Source organism: Chanos chanos, chromosome 2, assembly GCF_902362185.1.
Source record: "Chanos chanos chromosome 2, fChaCha1.1, whole genome shotgun sequence".
NCBI classification, from domain to species: domain Eukaryota; kingdom Metazoa; phylum Chordata; class Actinopteri; order Gonorynchiformes; family Chanidae; genus Chanos; species Chanos chanos.
This window is the reverse complement of record NC_044496.1, coordinates 40,837,859-40,856,635: the sequence shown is the minus strand read 5'-3', so window position 1 is coordinate 40,856,635 and position 18,777 is coordinate 40,837,859. Positions and strand designations below refer to the sequence as shown.

The following is an 18,777-nucleotide window of genomic DNA, read 5'->3' as shown; positions in this document are numbered from 1 at the left end:
CCTTGAACTGAGGGCAGGAGGTTTTTCCAAAAATGCAATTATTTGACAATCTAAACCTCTATTGGATAGATACTAGAACCCTCTAAGGCACCATCCTGGTCTTTCATTGTCCCTTTCAAATGTATGTTAATACAGGACAGAAGGCTATTGGATTTTAAGGGTGTCACTCTTCTCACGAGGACCCACCCACCTGCTCAAGTTGCAAGTCGTGGATGGTTAATAGGGAATTGTCTGATTGTACAGCGACTGCCGACTTGTACTGGCGCATGTGGATGCGTGCAACCTTTTCATAACAGCGTTCAGTCTCTCTTGTTCAACTTCAGTGTTCACCTCATCGGATGAAGATGCCTTGTGTCTCGGTGGTAGATATTTGCAGTGGTCTCGAACTGGACGATCGGAGAGTGTGGCCAATGTGACATTGCTTCTATGCCGTGTTCAGTTTATTGTTCGGGTCCTGGACGCAGACCAGCAGCAATTTGTATGAGAAGATGTTGAGTCGACTGATGAGTGGCAGCATCAGGAATCTGGACAGAGAATACAACTGCACCGTTAGACTTCTGGATGATACGGAGTATACCTGCACGATTCAGGTCAGTGTTTTTTAACACCTGTGCTCGCCATCATAACAAGTACCCGCTTTAGCTTGCCCGCAGAACCTACGGCAAGTGCTGCACTAAAAAACCTTTTGTTTAGAATGTAATGAAACGTGCGCAGAGCTTCAGCCCAACCAGATCATGTACCCGCATCTAACAGGTCCCTCATGGCTAGTGTGACACTAAGACATGCTTGGGTTACCCTGGATTTGTAGCGTTTTTGTTTTTGTAATCCGCACGACAGTAAATATTTTTGTGAGCCTCAGATCTGAGGACCGCGATTTTTAGAATGGCGTAGGCTGAGATAACTGTCTCCCTAACCATGTCCGATTTTTGAATGAGTCTTCTGCGGTGATGTGAGATGCATAAATAGACAGTTCTGGACGCAGGTTCATTCAGATGAAAAGACAGTTATTACGGAATGCTTTGAAATGTTTTTCTTTTTTCAGGTGGTCAAAGTTTTTATCGTCTCTAGTGCACAATTTGAGAAAGAACAGAAGATGTCACATGCAGTGTTCTTAAGGCAGATGATTTTGTGGGAAAATTTTAGTTCCAGAGATTATGCCTGACTGGTGTAAAGCACGTCTGTGCTTCTTAGACGATGTTTTAATGTGTATTTCGTCAGACATAGGCTCGTGATCGGGACATTTCGATACAGGATTCATCCGATACAGATCAGTGGATTTCATCTCCTCATGATTTTGTTTGTGGGCTCATAGTATTAGGCAGACATTGTTGTCACTGTTGACTGTCACCTCACGTACTGAAGGTGGATTGGTTTACGCTTCACATCACCGAGTATATGTATATGTGTATATCTATATTTTTTTTGGTAGTAGTAGTTTTTTAAAAAACAAAAAACATTTTTTTGTACTACTAGTTTAGATGTAGTAAAGCTCAGACACACACATATGAGTGTGTGTGAGTGTGTGTATATATATATATATATATATGATTTGTAACCTGATATGCAACTCTTGCCTTGGAATCAAAACAAAGCAATCCATTAATAATGTATAATATGGTCTTGCTCTCTCAAACTGCCTCCTGGGTGATTGTAAAAGCAAGCAATTTAACAGTGTGGTATGGATGACTGACTTAGCAATGGGGTGTACTTGAGAGCGTAAAGTCAAAGTGATTAGGGTCAACTCTCCCATTACCCAGCTACAAGAGTAGTGTTGTGAAGCTCTTGACACTGTACACAGGACCTGAGAATGTCAAGAAATGAGCTAAACTCCTTAAACAAATTTAATTGTTACATATCAAAATAAAAGATAGTAGTAAAAAGAAAAAAACCCTAAGTACGCACCAAGAAAAGATACTCATCTCAGAGTACTTTCATTCCAGAAGGATCGATAAATTGCAATTACATTGATTTGATTGTTTTTAAACTTGTTTCGAGCCAAAAACAATGAAGCCTAGTTCTACTTAAATTGGTGATTGTGCTGCCAAATTGCTCTGGTCATGAACAGAGCACAGAAACAGAGAATGACTTTCTAATTTGCTTCCTCAGTCTTACCAGGAGAAAGTGACATTTCCACTAAGTACCAATCATAACCCTTTGCCATTTATCAGTCTGCTTTTTGAGCTGACTTCTAAATGATAGAATCACCTCATTCCTCAAACAAACTGACATAATTCAACACAATTCAACATTTCCAGCCACTGTACTGTATTTATAACATTCACATTACATATAGTCACACATTATATCTTAACATACATTATTCATTAATGCAGTACAGTTCAGTGGTCAGTAATCACACATCTACAAAGTCAGTGAATAACATCAGTGGTAACACATATAAATGTCCAGAATGAAAATTGTTTAAGAAATAATCATGGAGTTATTGAGTGTTGAAATTGTGCCGCCATTTGTCCTTAGTTTTCAAGTGGAAATGAATTTGCTCACTTAGAGTCAGCATTTACATGTAACCAACCTGTGAAGACAGGAAAAAAAGTGCCGTCAAATACGTGGTTTAAAGAAGTGTAAATGAAGGGGTTTCTCTTAATGGAAGACACTGAAGTGAGCTCAAGGGCACGTGTTGCTGTTTCTTTTATTTACTGTGCTGTTAGTCTTGCTTTGAGAATATCTTTGTTTTAATGCGGCGTTCTTAGTGAAAGCAGGGGAAGCACCTATCACAATCCATTACAGTCAGTTGGAGTGAATTGTCATCGACTCCTCAGAAGTGGTAGAAGCGGTAGAGAGAGAGAGAGAGAGACTCCTGGACTAGATATTCCCAGAGGGGACTCTCATATCCCCCTCCGCACATCAAGACCATCAGTGTTTCTTGGTGAGGATTAAAGAAAGAGAGAGAGAGACAGACAGACAGAGAGTGAGTAAGAGGGAAATGACTAAGACTCAGGAGAACTGTTAAGTATTGGGCTGATGCAAGTTATGTCATTGTAATAACCCTTTCTTGACCTGTTGATATTATTCTGACAATTTTTTTGTTTAACATTTGTGTCTCTATTAAATGCTTATCCTTCCCGGGGTGGGGGGTGGGAGGTGGGGGGTGTCTCTGATCTCTTTTTGACGATGTAGTTGAAGAGACTTGGTTTGTATGTGTGTGTGTGTGTGTGTGTGGGTGAGTGTGTGTGTGCCTGTATTGGTGGAAGGGAGAATGTTGGCTGCAGGGTTTTATCTGGAACTGGAGACACGCCAGGTGGGCCATAGAGCTAAACAGGTGTGCCGTGTGCAGCAGTGCTGTGTGTTTGGAAGGGGGAGTGACGTCATAGAAGAGAAACAGTGACAGGGCAGGGTTGCCAGCACTCTGCCGTGGTACTCTTAAAATGACGGCCGTGTTCTCACTTTCTCTCTCTCTCTCTCTCTCTCTCTCTGTCTGTTTCTTTCGGTCTGTCTGTCTGTCTCTCTCTCTCTGTCTTCCTTTTCCTCTTCTCTCTTTCATGACTACCCACTTGCCAGGACAAGTAGGCTCAGAAGCTAGCAGTGAAAGGAGGAACTAGGTCATTCCTTACTCTTGCTTTCTTCCCCTGACATCCTATTCCCTTTTTTTATTGAGACTGGACCCCCTCTGTGGCTGTCTTCATTCCATACTGACATCTTCCAATAAAAGTACTCAGTAGCTCAAAAACTTAACACTGTTCTGGTCTGATTCTCCCCTTTAGCTTTGACGGTCACAAGACTGCTAGTACTTGGATTTTGCTCAGTGTTCAGTGCTGGGTTTGCCTTAGAGTGGCTGTTATGTAGCGTTAAAGATGTCTGGACAATTGTTTCGTGGAACGACAACAGAAAAAAATGTATCTGTACCTGCCTTTCTGTTAATGTGTGTTTGTGAAGACACTGGCTGACCCCTACATTAATTTATCTGAATTATGAAAGTGAGAGAGAGAGAGGGAGAGAGAGAGAGAGGAATAGAGAGACAGAGAGAGAGAGAGCGAGCTATTCCATTCCTCTGTCAGATGCTAGGTCATTGCATTGGAGGTGGATGGATATTTAGAGGCTCTTCACATCTCCAGGTGCACATGCATGCACACACAAATTACCAGGGCTATTCAGATCTCTCTCTCTCTCTCTCTCTCTCTCTCTCTCTCTCTCTATCTCTCTCTCTCTCTCTCACTCTCACTCACACACACACACACACACAAAGAGATTAATGCTGACTGTTGCCTGCACAGCTTTATAGAAAGATGCACATATACAAACACACACATATGTACATACCAAGCTCAGAGACTACTGCAGACATTCTGCCATAGTGACTTACACAGTTTTCTACTCTATGTCTGGAAGACTTCAGGTTGTAGCGAGGTCCGAAACTGATGAAAAACATCAAGAGCAAATGAATCCTCTCATTGTGGTCAACACTGGATGATGCCGCCAAAACACCACAAACACCAGGGAATATTTGTGTACATAGTCCTGACTATTACTGCATGCACTAATTAATACTAATTATGAGTACGGGGGCAGTGAGTTGTGGTAAATATTTATCTCTTAAATACAGCTCTGCCTGGGTCTATTATGTGTGTGAATCAGATGAAATTAATCCATATTGAAATACTGTTTTAGTGTAAATGCAACATGTTTTCGGCAAAAAAATGTACATTGTTGGCAGGTGAGTTTCTTTATTGTGTGTGTGAGTGTATGTGTGTGTATATGCACATTATAACAGCACCGGCTAGTATCTGCATTCCCAGCGTCTAGGGTGGAATCAGTGGAGCAGAGTTAAAGTGCACTTTAAGAAGCTGTAATGAAATCAAAGCAGGTCCTGTCCTCCCAGATGAAAAAAAGAAAAAAAACTCAAGCAAAAGTTTAATATAACCCTACTCTGCATTATTTAGCTGTTCTTAGTGGAACTTCTTTGTACAGGTTGTTTATTCTGGGTGTTTGCTGCTTGTTGAAAGAGTTTTGTTGAGCCCTTTGGGAAATCTACATGCACACAGACAAATGCATATGATGTTGTTTTCCTTCACTGGTATTGCCAATGATATGACACAACTGCTGCATTCTAACCCGTATTAATCTCGTTCTCCTTCCAGTAACAAGGTCAGTGATGATCATCATTCTGAGGAAACTACTAAAAATGCTGAAATTACCTTAATGCATTATGAGGCATATTATAAACAAGTAAAATAATATAGAGATATTGTCTTTATTTATTTATTTTGTAAGTTACATACAAACGTGTAATTTAAGATGCTAACCAGAATAAGGATAGTAGGAATGGCGCATTTACAGAAATTATATATAACTGCAGGATAATTTTACACAACTATATAATTTAATCTCTAAATTACTATGGAATATCTTTCATTTGTATGGAAGTGGTCGTGTGTCTGTCACAGAGCACCTCTGGTGATCCATGCTGCTGAGTTGAAAGGGCTTTGTAGCCATTAGTCTGGAGCTGATTTACTGCATAGCATTATTTCCCGCTCTTTAGGCTAGTGCTGTGTGGCACACTGGTAATCATCTTAGGACAGCTATGATGTATGAAATGAATGGTTTTATAATCTCTCGGTCGTATGAAATTTTCTCATGTGCTAAGAAGAAGACAGCTAGCGCACACTGTGTGTGAATGTGTGTGTGTGTGTATGTGTGTGTGTGTGTATGCATGCGAAGTGATCATCATAGGAAATTTTCTTGTGTGTGTGTGTGTGTGCGTGCGCGCATGTGGAGTGATCATCATAGGAGATTTTCTTGTGTGTGTGTGTGTGTGTGTGCGTGCGCGCATGTGGAGTGATCATCATAGGAGATTTTCTTGTGTGTGTGTGTGTGTGTGTGTGTGTGTATGTTTGTGTGAGTGGGAGGTTGAAGTGGGCTTGAGGAGAAATCTCACTCATATTAATCCTTGGCCCTTTAAGAAGCTTTATTTTGAATGGTTCAGGCTTAATATAGGGTTGAAAGTGGGATGTGTCTTCCTCATGCCTCTCTCTGCTTATCAGAGCGAGCAGTAGTACTCTGCAGCTGAATTTGCGAAACAGACCCGTAATTCTGATTATGTGTCTTCTTCTAGAAAGAGCATTTCATAATCCCCAAAGCGAAGATTTCTTATGCTAACACTCTGACAGCTGTCACTAGGAGAGAAACTCAAAGAAACTGCTAGATTTCACATGACTCTGAACCTCAGTGGGCACCAGATCAGAAACAAAAAAAAGTAACGCAGTTAGCAATCGGTACGTTCTTTTAAGTACTGCAAACATCTCAGTACAGAAAACGTTTTACCACTGTTGACTTGGAGGTTTCTGGACTTGTATTAATTGTTTTGTTTTGGGAGCGGGGGGGGTTTGGTGTTATAAATTGTTTTCTCTGCACACCTTCGTAAACATTTTAATTGCCTGCTTTAATCATAGCTTGATTCAAAATATTGAGTCAGGGATTGATTTAATGTTATGTTAATGGTAATATTCCACCTCCACAAATAATTACATAGGCTTTTATGACAAATGGGTCCTATTATTGTTCTATTAATATAGGTGCAGGGGCTATTGAAACAGTGTTAAACAGTTTACAGAAGGCACAACCTCTTTGAAAGGTCTTTGAATTATAACAATTAGAAGACATTACTGAGGCACTGATGGACCTTGGGATCACCACCACTGATGGTGTCCTTGTGATAAAGTAATATGCACTGAGATGTCTTGTAAGTGAATTGTAAGCACACCCAAACATGTTCCTTTTTCAAAGTACTGAATATATAACTATGTTTAAGATTGAGTGATGTCTCTATGCTGTGGACAAAATGTTGATGTGGTTTGGAGTTTTGAAAATAGTCAACCCTGAAGTCCACTCAGACAAACATAAGTAACTACCAAACCTGACAGGCTTGTTGTTGCTATGGCTCTTTTCTTCCACTAAGAAAACCAGGACGCTTTTCCAGGACAGCTCAGTAACTAAATTGTTTAATAACAATATAGTTAACAGGATTCTCTCTCTCTCCCTCTCTCTCTCTCTCTCTCTCTCTCTCTATATATATATATATATACATACATACACACACACACACACATACACACACACACACACACACACACACACACACACATACACACACACATACACACACACACACACACACACACACACACACACACACACACACACGTGTCCTTCAGTCAGAAAAAAATCCCATTAGAGTTCAACAGTTTAATAAAAGTAATAATTCCTTACAGTGTGTGTTGAATGATATTATGTTTACAAGAAAAAGCACTCAATCGTCATCATACTTAAATTAAGTATCAGTCATCGGGGAAAAGCAATGAAACACTTTTATGGAAATGCCAACCACAGACGATAGCGAGAGGGAATGATAGTGTCATCATAACTATCACAAATTCATGAATGATTAAAACAAGTGAGCAAATATGTGTTAATTATTTTGACTGAGTGTTAAAAGGGGTGAGTAATGAAACTGAAGTGAATTTGCTCTCGACAGGGAGGTCCATGTAGCAAACGACAACCTGATTGAGAACTGTGGATGTAAATAAAATATGTAGCCAACTCTGGTTATAGAGTATGTGTTGTGCATTGTCTCCACTAAAAGTGCGAATCTACTGAAATCAACTTCTTGATCATAGAATAAACAACCCTACACTCTACAGTAATAATATAGTAACCAGTTGAATCGCACAATTAATCGCATTACAATCGTGATGTGGTTGCGTGCGATTACTGAACTGCAAAAGGCTGCAATTAAATTAAATTGTGTATCATGAAAATGAAAAAATGCTCATTTCTGATTGGCTAGCCGGTGACCGTTAAACTCGTAAATGGAGACAGTGTGTTCTGATATATGAAAATAGTGGACTCGTTTGACCGAAAGTCCACACTGCTTCTTTGCCTCCGCCTTGATCATTGTTTTACAGTGTCTAGACACCTCTGTCAGGCATTGTCGCAAAGATCCCAGAGAGCACACTAAGAGAGCTAGGGCTTTCAGAGCTTTAGGATGAATGTATAGCAAAAAGGCCTGTGTAAGTATTTAAAAAAAAGACACAAAGTGCATCCAAGACAGCCTGAACCAAAACAAGTTGCTGGTGCTTCTGCCAGCATGTTTTTTTTTTTTTTTTTAAATTATAAACAATTTGTACTGTTTTCTTTTTTTAGTAATTGAGTTATTTAAATTTTTTATTGAGCTGAAATACATTTTTCAGAGTACCTTTTTTCAGTGTGATTTCTTTGCCTCCACAGCTAAACAGAAATGTGGGATAAATGAAGGAGTTCACTGAAATATTCACCATATCGCCATTCAAATCACAGTCCCAATATGTGTCAAAAGTACAACCCTTAATCAGAAAAAGTTGGGACGGTATGTTGAATTAAAATTAAAACTGAAAAAACAGTGATTTGTAATTTATCTTTGACTTATGTTGCATTGAAAACAACACACCAGCACATTATTTGACGTTTTGCCTCATGAGTTGTTTTGTTTTTTTTCAAAATGTACACTTATTTCAATTTTGATTCTTGGAACATATTTCAAAAAAAGAAGTTGGGGCAGTTAGGCATTTACCCCTTTGTAATGTTGCTATTCCCTCTCACAACACTTAAAAGACCTTTAGGGACTGAAGACTTAAGATGTGCAACAGTACGGGGTCTTTGTTGTCACATTTTGCGTTTCAAAATGCGCCACCCGTTCTCTATTGGGGACAGGTCGGGATTGCAGGCAGGCCAGTCAAGCACTCACACCCTTTTCTTCTGCAGCCATAATGCTTCCTTTTGGCACAGTCACGTCTTAACTGGCATTTATGGATTCAACTACATATTGAAGTGCTTGACAAAGGTTTGCCAAAGTAATCCTGAGCCCATGTGGTTATATCGCTTACAGATGAGTGACGGTTCTTGATGCAGCGCCGTCTGAGGGATTGGAGAGCACAGCTATTCAGCTTAGGCTTGCGCCCTTGCCCTCTATGCACTGAAATTCCTCCAGATTCCTTGAATCTTTTAATTATGTTATGCACTGTAGAGGACGAAATATCTAAATCCCTCCCTATCTTTCTTTGAGGGACATTTTTTTTTAAACATTTCAATAATTTTCTCACACATTTGTTGGCAAACTGGCAATCCTTGGCCCATCTTTGCTCTTAAAGGACTAGGCCTTTCTTGGATGTTGCTTTTGTACCAAATCATGATTACAATCACCTGTTGTCATCACCTTTTTCAAATCACATTATTATTTAATTATTTTACCTCATTACAAGCCCTAAACTGCCTCCGTCCCAACTTTTTTTGAAATGTGTTACTGGCCTGAATGGCAGGAATGGATGTATATTTACAAATGAAATGAAGTTGACCAGACAAAACAATGAAATATCTTGTGTTCATACTGTCTGCAATGAAATACAAGTCAAAGTGACTTTAGAAATCAGTGTTTTGTTTTTTTAGTTGCATTTTCCATACCGTCCCAATAGAGCTGCAACAATAACCGCATCAACACCATACCGCGGTATTCGAAGGTGTACCACGGTGTTTAGCCCATCACCGCCATTACCGTCACAACAGCCCCCTCCCCCCTTATCTGAGAATGCTGCCATCCTCATGTAGCTTTTGTCGTGGTCTGTGACCTTGTCTACACGTATCCAGACATTTTCAAAAACTCACTTTTTTCTGTCAGTTTGGAAAAGGATTACGTCCACAGTACACACGTTTTTTTCTTAATATCTCCACACAAGAACGAACAAACGATTTTAAAACGCCCAGACCTCTGCGCAGAGCATATATATAACATTTAGCAAGCACATCATGTCATTGTAACCTTCTGGTCAACTGACCAATCAAATCAATGGAGAGGACTGACACTGAGTAGAAGCGGTTTGCGAGTATGGTGTTGAAAACTAGTGAGCAATTGCAACTGTCAACAAGTAATGTTATGGAGGAAAACATTCAGTGTATGATAACCTCTGTCTATACCAATGTTTATTAATTATATGTAAATATTGCATTCAAATAAATATGAATATGACATGTAATGTGTAAGTATAAGTGACTGTGTCGCTAGTGATTGCAAAGAATCCTCATGACTGCAAATCATGGCAACATTAACAGACAAGACAGACATGCCATGCAGAAATAGTCTTTTTAGTTATTTTTATTTTTAACTCCTTTCAGCTCAACAATTTCAGCATATTAGACTTCCACACAGCGAAACACCTCGCGAATTTTGCCCTGCTTCATTTGGCTCTGAGAGTGTGATCGCAAAAACAGCAAGCGAGTCACCTAGCTCAAAAGTTCGAGTGTTTAAATGAAGGTGTATAGTGGACAGTTTGCCCCAACCAGATCCGCTGAGAGAGTTTTTCTCCACTGCTCTGGCCCCGACTACATTCATGTAACATGTAAACAACAACCCGTGTTGATGTAGACACAAATGATTGCCCATACATCTTTTAATCATATACATGTTTTCATGCTACATGTAACCTTTAGCCCACGCCATCTTCATCAGACCTTTTGTTACTCCCGCGTCCCCGGAGAACGTCACGTACCAAACACATCACAACTGATTGGTTCTCATGTGGTTTTTGTTTGCATAACGTTTAGGATTTGCCACCCCAATTTTGCTTACCTCGCCAGATTTGTTCTGATTTCGCCCAGTCACAGCACATTTCGCCGCATTCAACCTGGATGAGAGTGAAGCGAAATTCGCTGCAATAGTAGCATGAGGTGGGACAAGTAAAGTCAAATGAATGTGTAATGAAACACAGAGGTGTTTGGTTGCGGTATTACCGCAAACTGCAAAGTTGGCATTCTTCGAATACTGCAGTATGGAAATTTCTGTACTGCTAGAGCCCTGCGTCCCAACTTTTTCGGAGTTGGATATATATTGCTCCATACGATTTTTGGCCAAATCATGGAGCCCAAGTAGGCTACATTGTGCTAAATAGCAGTAAAAAACTGCACAAAACTACACTAGAGCACACTGAACCACACCAAACAACACAATACTATGCTAAACTGCAGTTTTATATCAACCACCACACTCCTCTAGACTAAACTACTTAACTCCATAACAAAAGAAGAAGAAATAGTACTTTCTCTGTCACACACACTGAGCAGTGAGCAGTGAAATTCACTCTCTGCATTAACCCATCCTAACACCAGTGAGCAGACACTAGAGCAGTGAGCACACACACACACACACACACCCCCATACACACTCACACACACACACACTATGAGCTAGGAGCAGTGGCCAGCTCCTAGGGGGACCAACTCCAGGTCTTTTTGCCAGTGCCTTGGTCAAGGTCACTGACTGGAGTACTAATCCTAGCATGCATGTGATGAGAGGAAACCAGAGCACCTAGAGGAAACCTACGCAAACATGGGGAAAACATGCAAAATCCACACAAAAAGGACCTGGCACGGCCAGGATTTGAACCAGGGCTTGAACCCTCTTGCTATGAGGCAACAGTGCTAACCACTGAGCCACTGGGAAGGCCATACCACATTAAACTACATTACACAAAACAGCACCACACTAGATTACACTACATTATACTAAATTGCCTTATACTTCACTAAACTTGGCTAACTTACCACAAACTACAATAAACTAAGTTATCGAACACTACTTTGCCTTCACTGAACTACACTAAACTAAGCTGATGTCAGAATTGAAAGGTTGAGAACACTCTCCCAAGGAATGTGTTACACAGTCAACAGAGAAGATTTGCTCTATGGTAACCCAAATGGCAGGGCTACCCTGAGGTTTTCAACTAAAACATGGACTTAGTATCTAAGAGGTTGCTACAGAGATTCCCTAGCAACACTTCAAATGTGCTAGGATCAGATAGGTCAGATGATCACTGGGACAGCGATAAAAACTATCTGAGACAGTGTTTGTCCACTTGTAATGTAGGAACATTACCACACATACAGTAAGAATTGTAATCAGTGTGCTCTCATGGAAAAGTGACAGAATAGGAAAGAGTAGGATTATCTGTCCCAGTCAAAAAACACATCCTCAGTCATGTGTCCCTATAGCTGACCTCTTTTTCTCTTTCTCACGCTGTGCCTCATGATGTCTTTTACTCCACCCCATAGAGCTTTGAGATTTTTACTGACACATTTTTCTGAAATAGGTTAAATGAATTCAACTTGAGGCAGAACGAGCAGAACTCTTAAACTCTGTGTGTGTGTGTGTGTGTGTGTGTTGGCATGTGTTTGCAAGTAAACTGAGCAGCATGGGTCTAAAAAAGAGGATGAATGGAATTCTTGTCATTCAGTGCAAGTGGTCTAATTGGTTGGTATTTTTTGTTGGGCCACAAACCAACCTCTTTTGATTGGTTGCTGTGCAAAGCAGGCCATGCAGTCTTTAACTGGATTGGTTAACATGTTTCTGCCTTATTTGACCACTGTAAATAACTGGTTTAAGTGAATAAACTTCGTTAACTTAATCTCAGTTTTTTTCTGCCTCAGACCATCCCGCTCTCACTGACAAAATTTTCACTGGTACATTCTTCTCCTCAGAATCAGGATGTCTACTAAAATTATTTCTGCAAAGTGTTTTATAATGCATTTAATTTTTTTCTTATCACAGAGTACATTCACATTATTATTTGTTGCTTTGGGACAGTTAGGACTGCGGAATCCCTTACCATCTTCCACAAGAAACTCAAAACCCACCTCTTCAGAACCCACCTATCCCCCAATGCCTAACCTCCCTTCCTTAAAAAAAAAAAACAACCCTTGTCTTGTATCTATGTTTGTCAAAGAATTCCAGGGGCGCAATACGAAGGAGTAAATTGACGCTCGGTCTTATTGCGATGTCTGCTTATGAGGTATTAGGAATCTGACCGATGCACTGATTGTAAGTCGCTTTGGCTAAAAGCGTCTGCCAAATGCTAAATTGTAAATTGTAATGTGGGATTTATGTTTTAAGGAACATTTGTCTAATTTAGTGAAAAAGATCTTTAAAACAATTTCTGTAATCCTGAAATAGTTTCTCATTTTACTCATATTACCTCAATTTAATCTGATATATTCATTTTTTGTGCAGGGATGTTTAATCATATAAACTGCCATACCCTAAGAGTGTTCTTTTATCCAGTTTCTCCAAACCCAAATTTATGTCAGGCAACCCCTGGCATGGAGTAGTATTTCTGAGCTGAACTCAGGTGAAAAATGCTCTTCACCCGGTGAAAGATTACACTCAGAGTGGATTGGCAGCTCTCAGCATGCATTAAAGGAACAGTCACTGCTGTATTAGTGCAGTAAAAGATGACCTATGACCTGTTACCTAATGGCAAGTCTGAGAGCGTTACACACACATACACGCTGATGGGATTCTGAGATCTGTGACTCCGGGTGTGTGTTGACATGCTCCTGACAGATCTGCCGCAGTGAACAGTCTAGCCCCCCCCCTCCCATACCTCTGTGTGTGTGTGTGTGTGTGTGTGTGCATGCTTGTGCGTCTGCTGACACGCTGTTGCTATGTGGCCATTGTTAAAAAGATTAAAACGTGTGGTAAGCCAGAATGTTTGAAGAAGAATGTTGGTAGTGCATGGCTGTTGTTTACCATCGTCATGACGCAGGGAGGCTGCCATTGGCTGAGCTCAAGGATTACATCATTGGAGTATCAATCAAGTGAGGGCGAGAGCAGAGGAGATGAGAGGAAGGGAGAGGAGAGAGGCTCTGTCAGTTTCTCATCACGTCCTCTGCTTATGTAAATAAGTCCAAGCAATCAGTGAAGGTGGAGATCTCTGTGAAAACACAGGGAGGGAGTCAGTGGGAAGGTGCGCAGATGTACACAGAGAATAAAATTTGTAAACCAGAGGCAGTAAACAAGCTTCCGTTATCAGTGGAATACTATTAACTCGACAGGCACACACAAAGCAGCAAACATGCCTTTGCACAAGCACTCACTGACATGCACGCACACACACACACACACACACACACACACATATGCACACACATACAAATGCACACACGGGTATGCAGGTTCAGGCATAGGAACATTGAAGTCTACGACCCAGGTTTTTGGGTGTAGTGAGTCTGACCTGCAATGTAATTATGAACCATTTCACAGACCAACTATCCAACCGGACTGAGCATACTGGTAGTAGTTCAATGTGTGTTTGCTTTCTCTCTCTCTACACTCTTTCTTTCTCTCTCTTTGTCTTTGTCTTTGTGTGTGTGTATGTGTGTGTGTGTGTGTGTGTGTGTGTTAGGCCTGCATGATATGAGGAAAATCTGCGTTGTGAGATAACATTGTTCAATATTGCGATGACAATATGACTTGTGATAAATAAACAAATACTGAAGAGTGCATATTAGCTATACAGTTCCTGTATCTTTCTGCTTTAATTGGTACACTGCTAACATAGACTCCAACATTGAATAACCTGTACCCACTGAAAAAAGGAATGAAATAAATTATTTCTTATGACGGAGCATTAGGGCCACACTGAGGAAAAGAGTTCTGAGATTTCGAGACTAAGGTCGTAGTATTACGAGTATAAAGTCATAGTGTTACGAGACTGATGTTGTAATTTTACAAGAAAAGTCATAATATTTCGACGATAAAGTCATAATTGTAGGAGAAAAAAAGTCATGTTATGATAGTAAAGTTGTAAGTTTAGGCTACGTGTTATTTTAGAGGGGAAATATCAGAAGAGCAGCCTGCCACCTGCTTTAAAATGAGGGACGCGGGGCATCTTATGAAGTTATACTTTAGTACAGGTTTCACAAATAACAAAATACTTATTCGTTTGGCACATCAGCACCACATTATCATAAGTATCAGGACTTTGAAAAGATTGTGCGAGATGCTGTGATTGTGCAAGAGACAAACAACAGTTGCCAAAAGCAAGCTCAGGCTGCCATTGACTGTCCTCTCACCCATTTTGTTGGTTGCTGGTAATATTTTTTTCACAAAATTTTACGATTTTATTCTCGTAATATTATGATATTTTTCTCGTAAAACCGCAACTTTATTCTCGTAATATCACGACTTTTCTCTTGAAATATGATGACTTTTCTTCTCAATTACGACTTTATTCTCGTAATATCACGAACTGTTCTCGAAATCTCCCAATTTTTTTTATCTTCAATGTGGCCCTAATACTCCATTGTAATTTTGAACATGCTTTTATTGAACAAATTCTTCAGCGTGTTTTCCGCAGCAGCCTACCTGTGTTTGTAATGCGTCGTCTCTCCTGAATCATCCCAAGGTCTTCATCAACCACAGTTTCCTCGCTCTTCTCTCCTTCCTTGCAGTTGCCATCAAATTGACACTGAGTACTCTGAGGGTAGCTGACGGCTAGCTTGGGCTTCGTCTCATTGGCCAAATGGTGTGAATGTTTGGCCCATGTATGCAGGGCTCCATCTGATAGGTCAGATGTTCGCATGCCGAGTGTGAACGCATGGCGCGTGTACATAAAATGAATTTTCTTATTCATAGCTTTTCAGCCAGTCTTTTGCGATGCGTTTATTGCGCATATTCATATTGTGATTTATCGGTCAGCACTAGTGTGTGTGTGTGTGTGTGTGTGTGTGTGTAGGCGTAGCTGTTTGGTGACATGGAGTGGAGGAACTCTCTGTAGCTGCTATGACGAGTGCATGTGCTCTTTGTAGGTAGCATGCTGAAGTGGGGAGTAGAAATGGGTTCTAATGGGTTATGGAATCAAACAAAAAGATAATGCGTGCAGAACAGGAGGCCTGAAAATGTACATGATTATTATAAAAGAAACTCCTATTTAGAACCCAATGCTAAATTTGACCAAATGAGAGGGTGGGGCTATATGTATATGTGTATGTATATGTATAATTTGTGCACATATATGTGTATGCATATGTATATGCATATGTGCTGTACTTGTATACAGGAAAAACAGAGCTACAATACAGAGAGAGTAGGTTTTGTTATGAGAGTTACTATGGACACAGTGATGACTCAGTTATTTTTTTTAGAGAATTTTTGTAATTTGATTTATTCATGCATAAAAGAGACTTTTGCCATGGTGCTGTAGCAGCTGTCCTACCCTAGCTTTCACAACTGAGAGAATAGCTTATCCAGCCAACATCTTCCTCACCATTATCCTCTTCCTTGCCAGTCTCAGGGCTCAGTGCTTCATCACAGATTCTTTCCTTTGTTCTCCAGTCAGACTGGAGCGCTGCACTGCAACCTAATGAAGAACCGCACAATCCGAGGGCTGTTGAGCCAACTCACAGACAAATAATGCAACATTTGCTCTGTGTAATACACACCAGTGTTAGACTGCTGCAGTCACCCCCCCCCCCCCCTCTCTCTGCCCCCCCCCCCCCCCCCCTCTCTGTCCCCCCCCCCCCCCCTCTCAATTCAGTTCAGCAAGCTTTATAGACATGACTGTAATTTTGACACTGTTGCCAAAGCACATCGTTTGTAGAACAATATATGTTAATAGCGAACTACCATGGGGAGCACAGTAACAGAGTATGAGGAAGCAGGGAAAGTAACAAGGAAACAATAACGAAGTAATGGGAGAGAACTAACAACAACAACAACAACAACAATAATAATAAAATACAAATGTAATGATGTCAATTGAGTGTGAGAGATGGAGGGTTCACTGGCAGTTCCTCAGGTTGTGGCAGGCAGCAAACCTCCTTCTCTCCCAAAGGAGGGGAAGTTTTTCCATATTATTTTAGGAGAGGAACTTCATTGGGATGCTTCCTATATTTTGAAATGATTCCTGTCAAACCTATGCATGTTTTTTGCATTCAGTCAGACGGTACAGCTCTGCCTCCATTGTTCCCTGTTCGGAGTGGGAGCACAGCCTGCCAGGTTTGCCTGTGTCTTCTCTCCTCTACGACCAGGCTGTGCTCACACAGTCTCTACTTCACCAATGTTTCTCTCTGTTTTCTCAGGGCTCTTCTCTCTCTCTCCTCTCTCTCCATCCCTCTCTCTCTCTGCAGGTTTTCACTGAGAGAGCTCTACACAGTTTCAGTTTTTATGTGTAAGCAGACTAGATTCCCTCTTATGAACTTGTCAATGTTGCTTTGTCTTGTTCTTCTCACTGTTGTAGCTGAGGCAAACTGACCCAGAAGGGTCAGTGTGAGTGTGTGTGTGTGTGTGTGTATGTATGTGTGTGTGTGTGTGTGTGTGTGTGTGTGTGCGTGCGTGTGTTTGTGTGTGTGTTTGTGTTTTGTCTCTGTAAAACTGCAGAATGTCTGCAGTAGTCTTTGAGCTTGGTATGTGTGTGTGCATTTGTATATGTGTATCTCTCTATAAAGCTGTGTAGGCACCTGTCAGCATTAGTGTCTTGGTTTTGTGTGCGTCTGTGTATGTGTGTGCGCGTGTGTATTTCTGAGTGTGTCTGAGGAACTCTTTCAGTGACAGTCTACAGTATTCTTAGTGCTTTGCAGGGTAACATGGGGAATATGGCTCTGGTGGGACTGGTTTAAAGTTATTGTAGTTATATTGTATATTGTTATTGTAGTTTTCTGGGAAACACAGGTGAAATCAGCTGCCATAAGAGTGTCATGGCTTTTTCCACACAGGTGCATTTACAGCAATTCTGATTCATTCAGTCACTATTTAGGCTGCTAGTGCTTTATGATTTCTAAACAACAAAAAGTATTTTGTTTATTTAAAAAAAAATGTCCAAACTATATGAACCAATGAAGAAAAAACCTAAAACAAAACAAGTGAAAAAAATAACAGGCTGTTTCTGGCTTAAATCATTTATCTGCTAACCCCTGTTATTAGCGGCCGCCTTTTTGACCTTGGCATTGTTAGCGTTTGCTCCTGTGGGTGCAGGGGGAGAGGTGAGACTGTGGACAATGAATTGATGTGAGGGAAATCAGAACAGGGACTATCTGGAATCAGACAGCTCTGGACAGCACACACAGGCACACACATGCATGCATTCACATATGGACGTCCATACACTCCTGGGAACAGAACAGCTCTTTCAGCTCCTGACAGCCTGCCCAGACCAATTATGTCTCGTGAGCAAAAGTCCAGCTGTCTCCACACTGCTCCCTGGTCAGCCGTTTACTCTATCTCTCTTTCTCTCTCTCTCTCTCTCTCTCTCTCTCTCTCTCTCCCTCTCGCTCTCTCTCTCCCTCCCTCTTGTTCTCTCTCTCACTCTCTCTCTCATCTACAGCAGTGATAGTACTTGATTTAGCAGTAATAACATAAAGTGTAATTTAGCTGGGACAGTTGTCATTCTGTTGTAATACAAACCTTAGGTGTAACTATAACAGCTGCAAGAACATTAGAAATGAAGAAATTTATAAAAAAGAAAGAAAACTAACTGCCTGCCCATGTCTCTTACCTGCTGCATGGTACCAATTCTCTCTCTCTCTCTCTCTCTTTCACACTCTCTCCTCTTCTTACTGCTCACCTGTAAATCTCTTTATCCTCTGGCTTTTTCATTCAGAGGGGTCTTAGTATCTCTGTTCAGAGAGCCCATTAAAACTAAACACTCCATATGGCTGCTTTGAGTTTCATTTCTCCCACCTTCCTGCTGAATGAAAAAAGTTAATGAGTCATTTCTCTTCTTCCACAGCACTCTTCTGTTCTCCTTTCCTTTCCTCTCCTCTCCTCTTTTCTCCTCTCCTCTGCACTGCCACTCCATCCGTCTCCCAAAGACTTGGTGTATGTCGGTTGGGCTACAGAGAACAGATTCATAACCACTGGTTTAATGAATTAAACATTTAAAAAAAAAAGAATTAATCACCATTACTAATAGCTATGGTAACTGAGGCTGTATGATCTGGTGAATGAGCACTAAAAACCCTGTA

General features: G+C 40.7%; 1 protein-coding gene across 1 annotated transcript in view; it reads left to right on the top strand.

Annotated features, from left to right (window-relative positions):
- The first annotated feature begins 488 nt into the window (after positions 1-488).
- Positions 489-18,777, top strand: part of frmd5a (FERM domain containing 5a) — an 88,039-nt gene continuing 69,750 nt past the window's right edge. The window contains exon 1 of the mRNA XM_030766239.1: positions 489-590. Within this exon, the coding sequence (XP_030622099.1) occupies positions 489-590 (102 nt within the window). The remainder of the gene's footprint in view (positions 591-18,777) is intronic.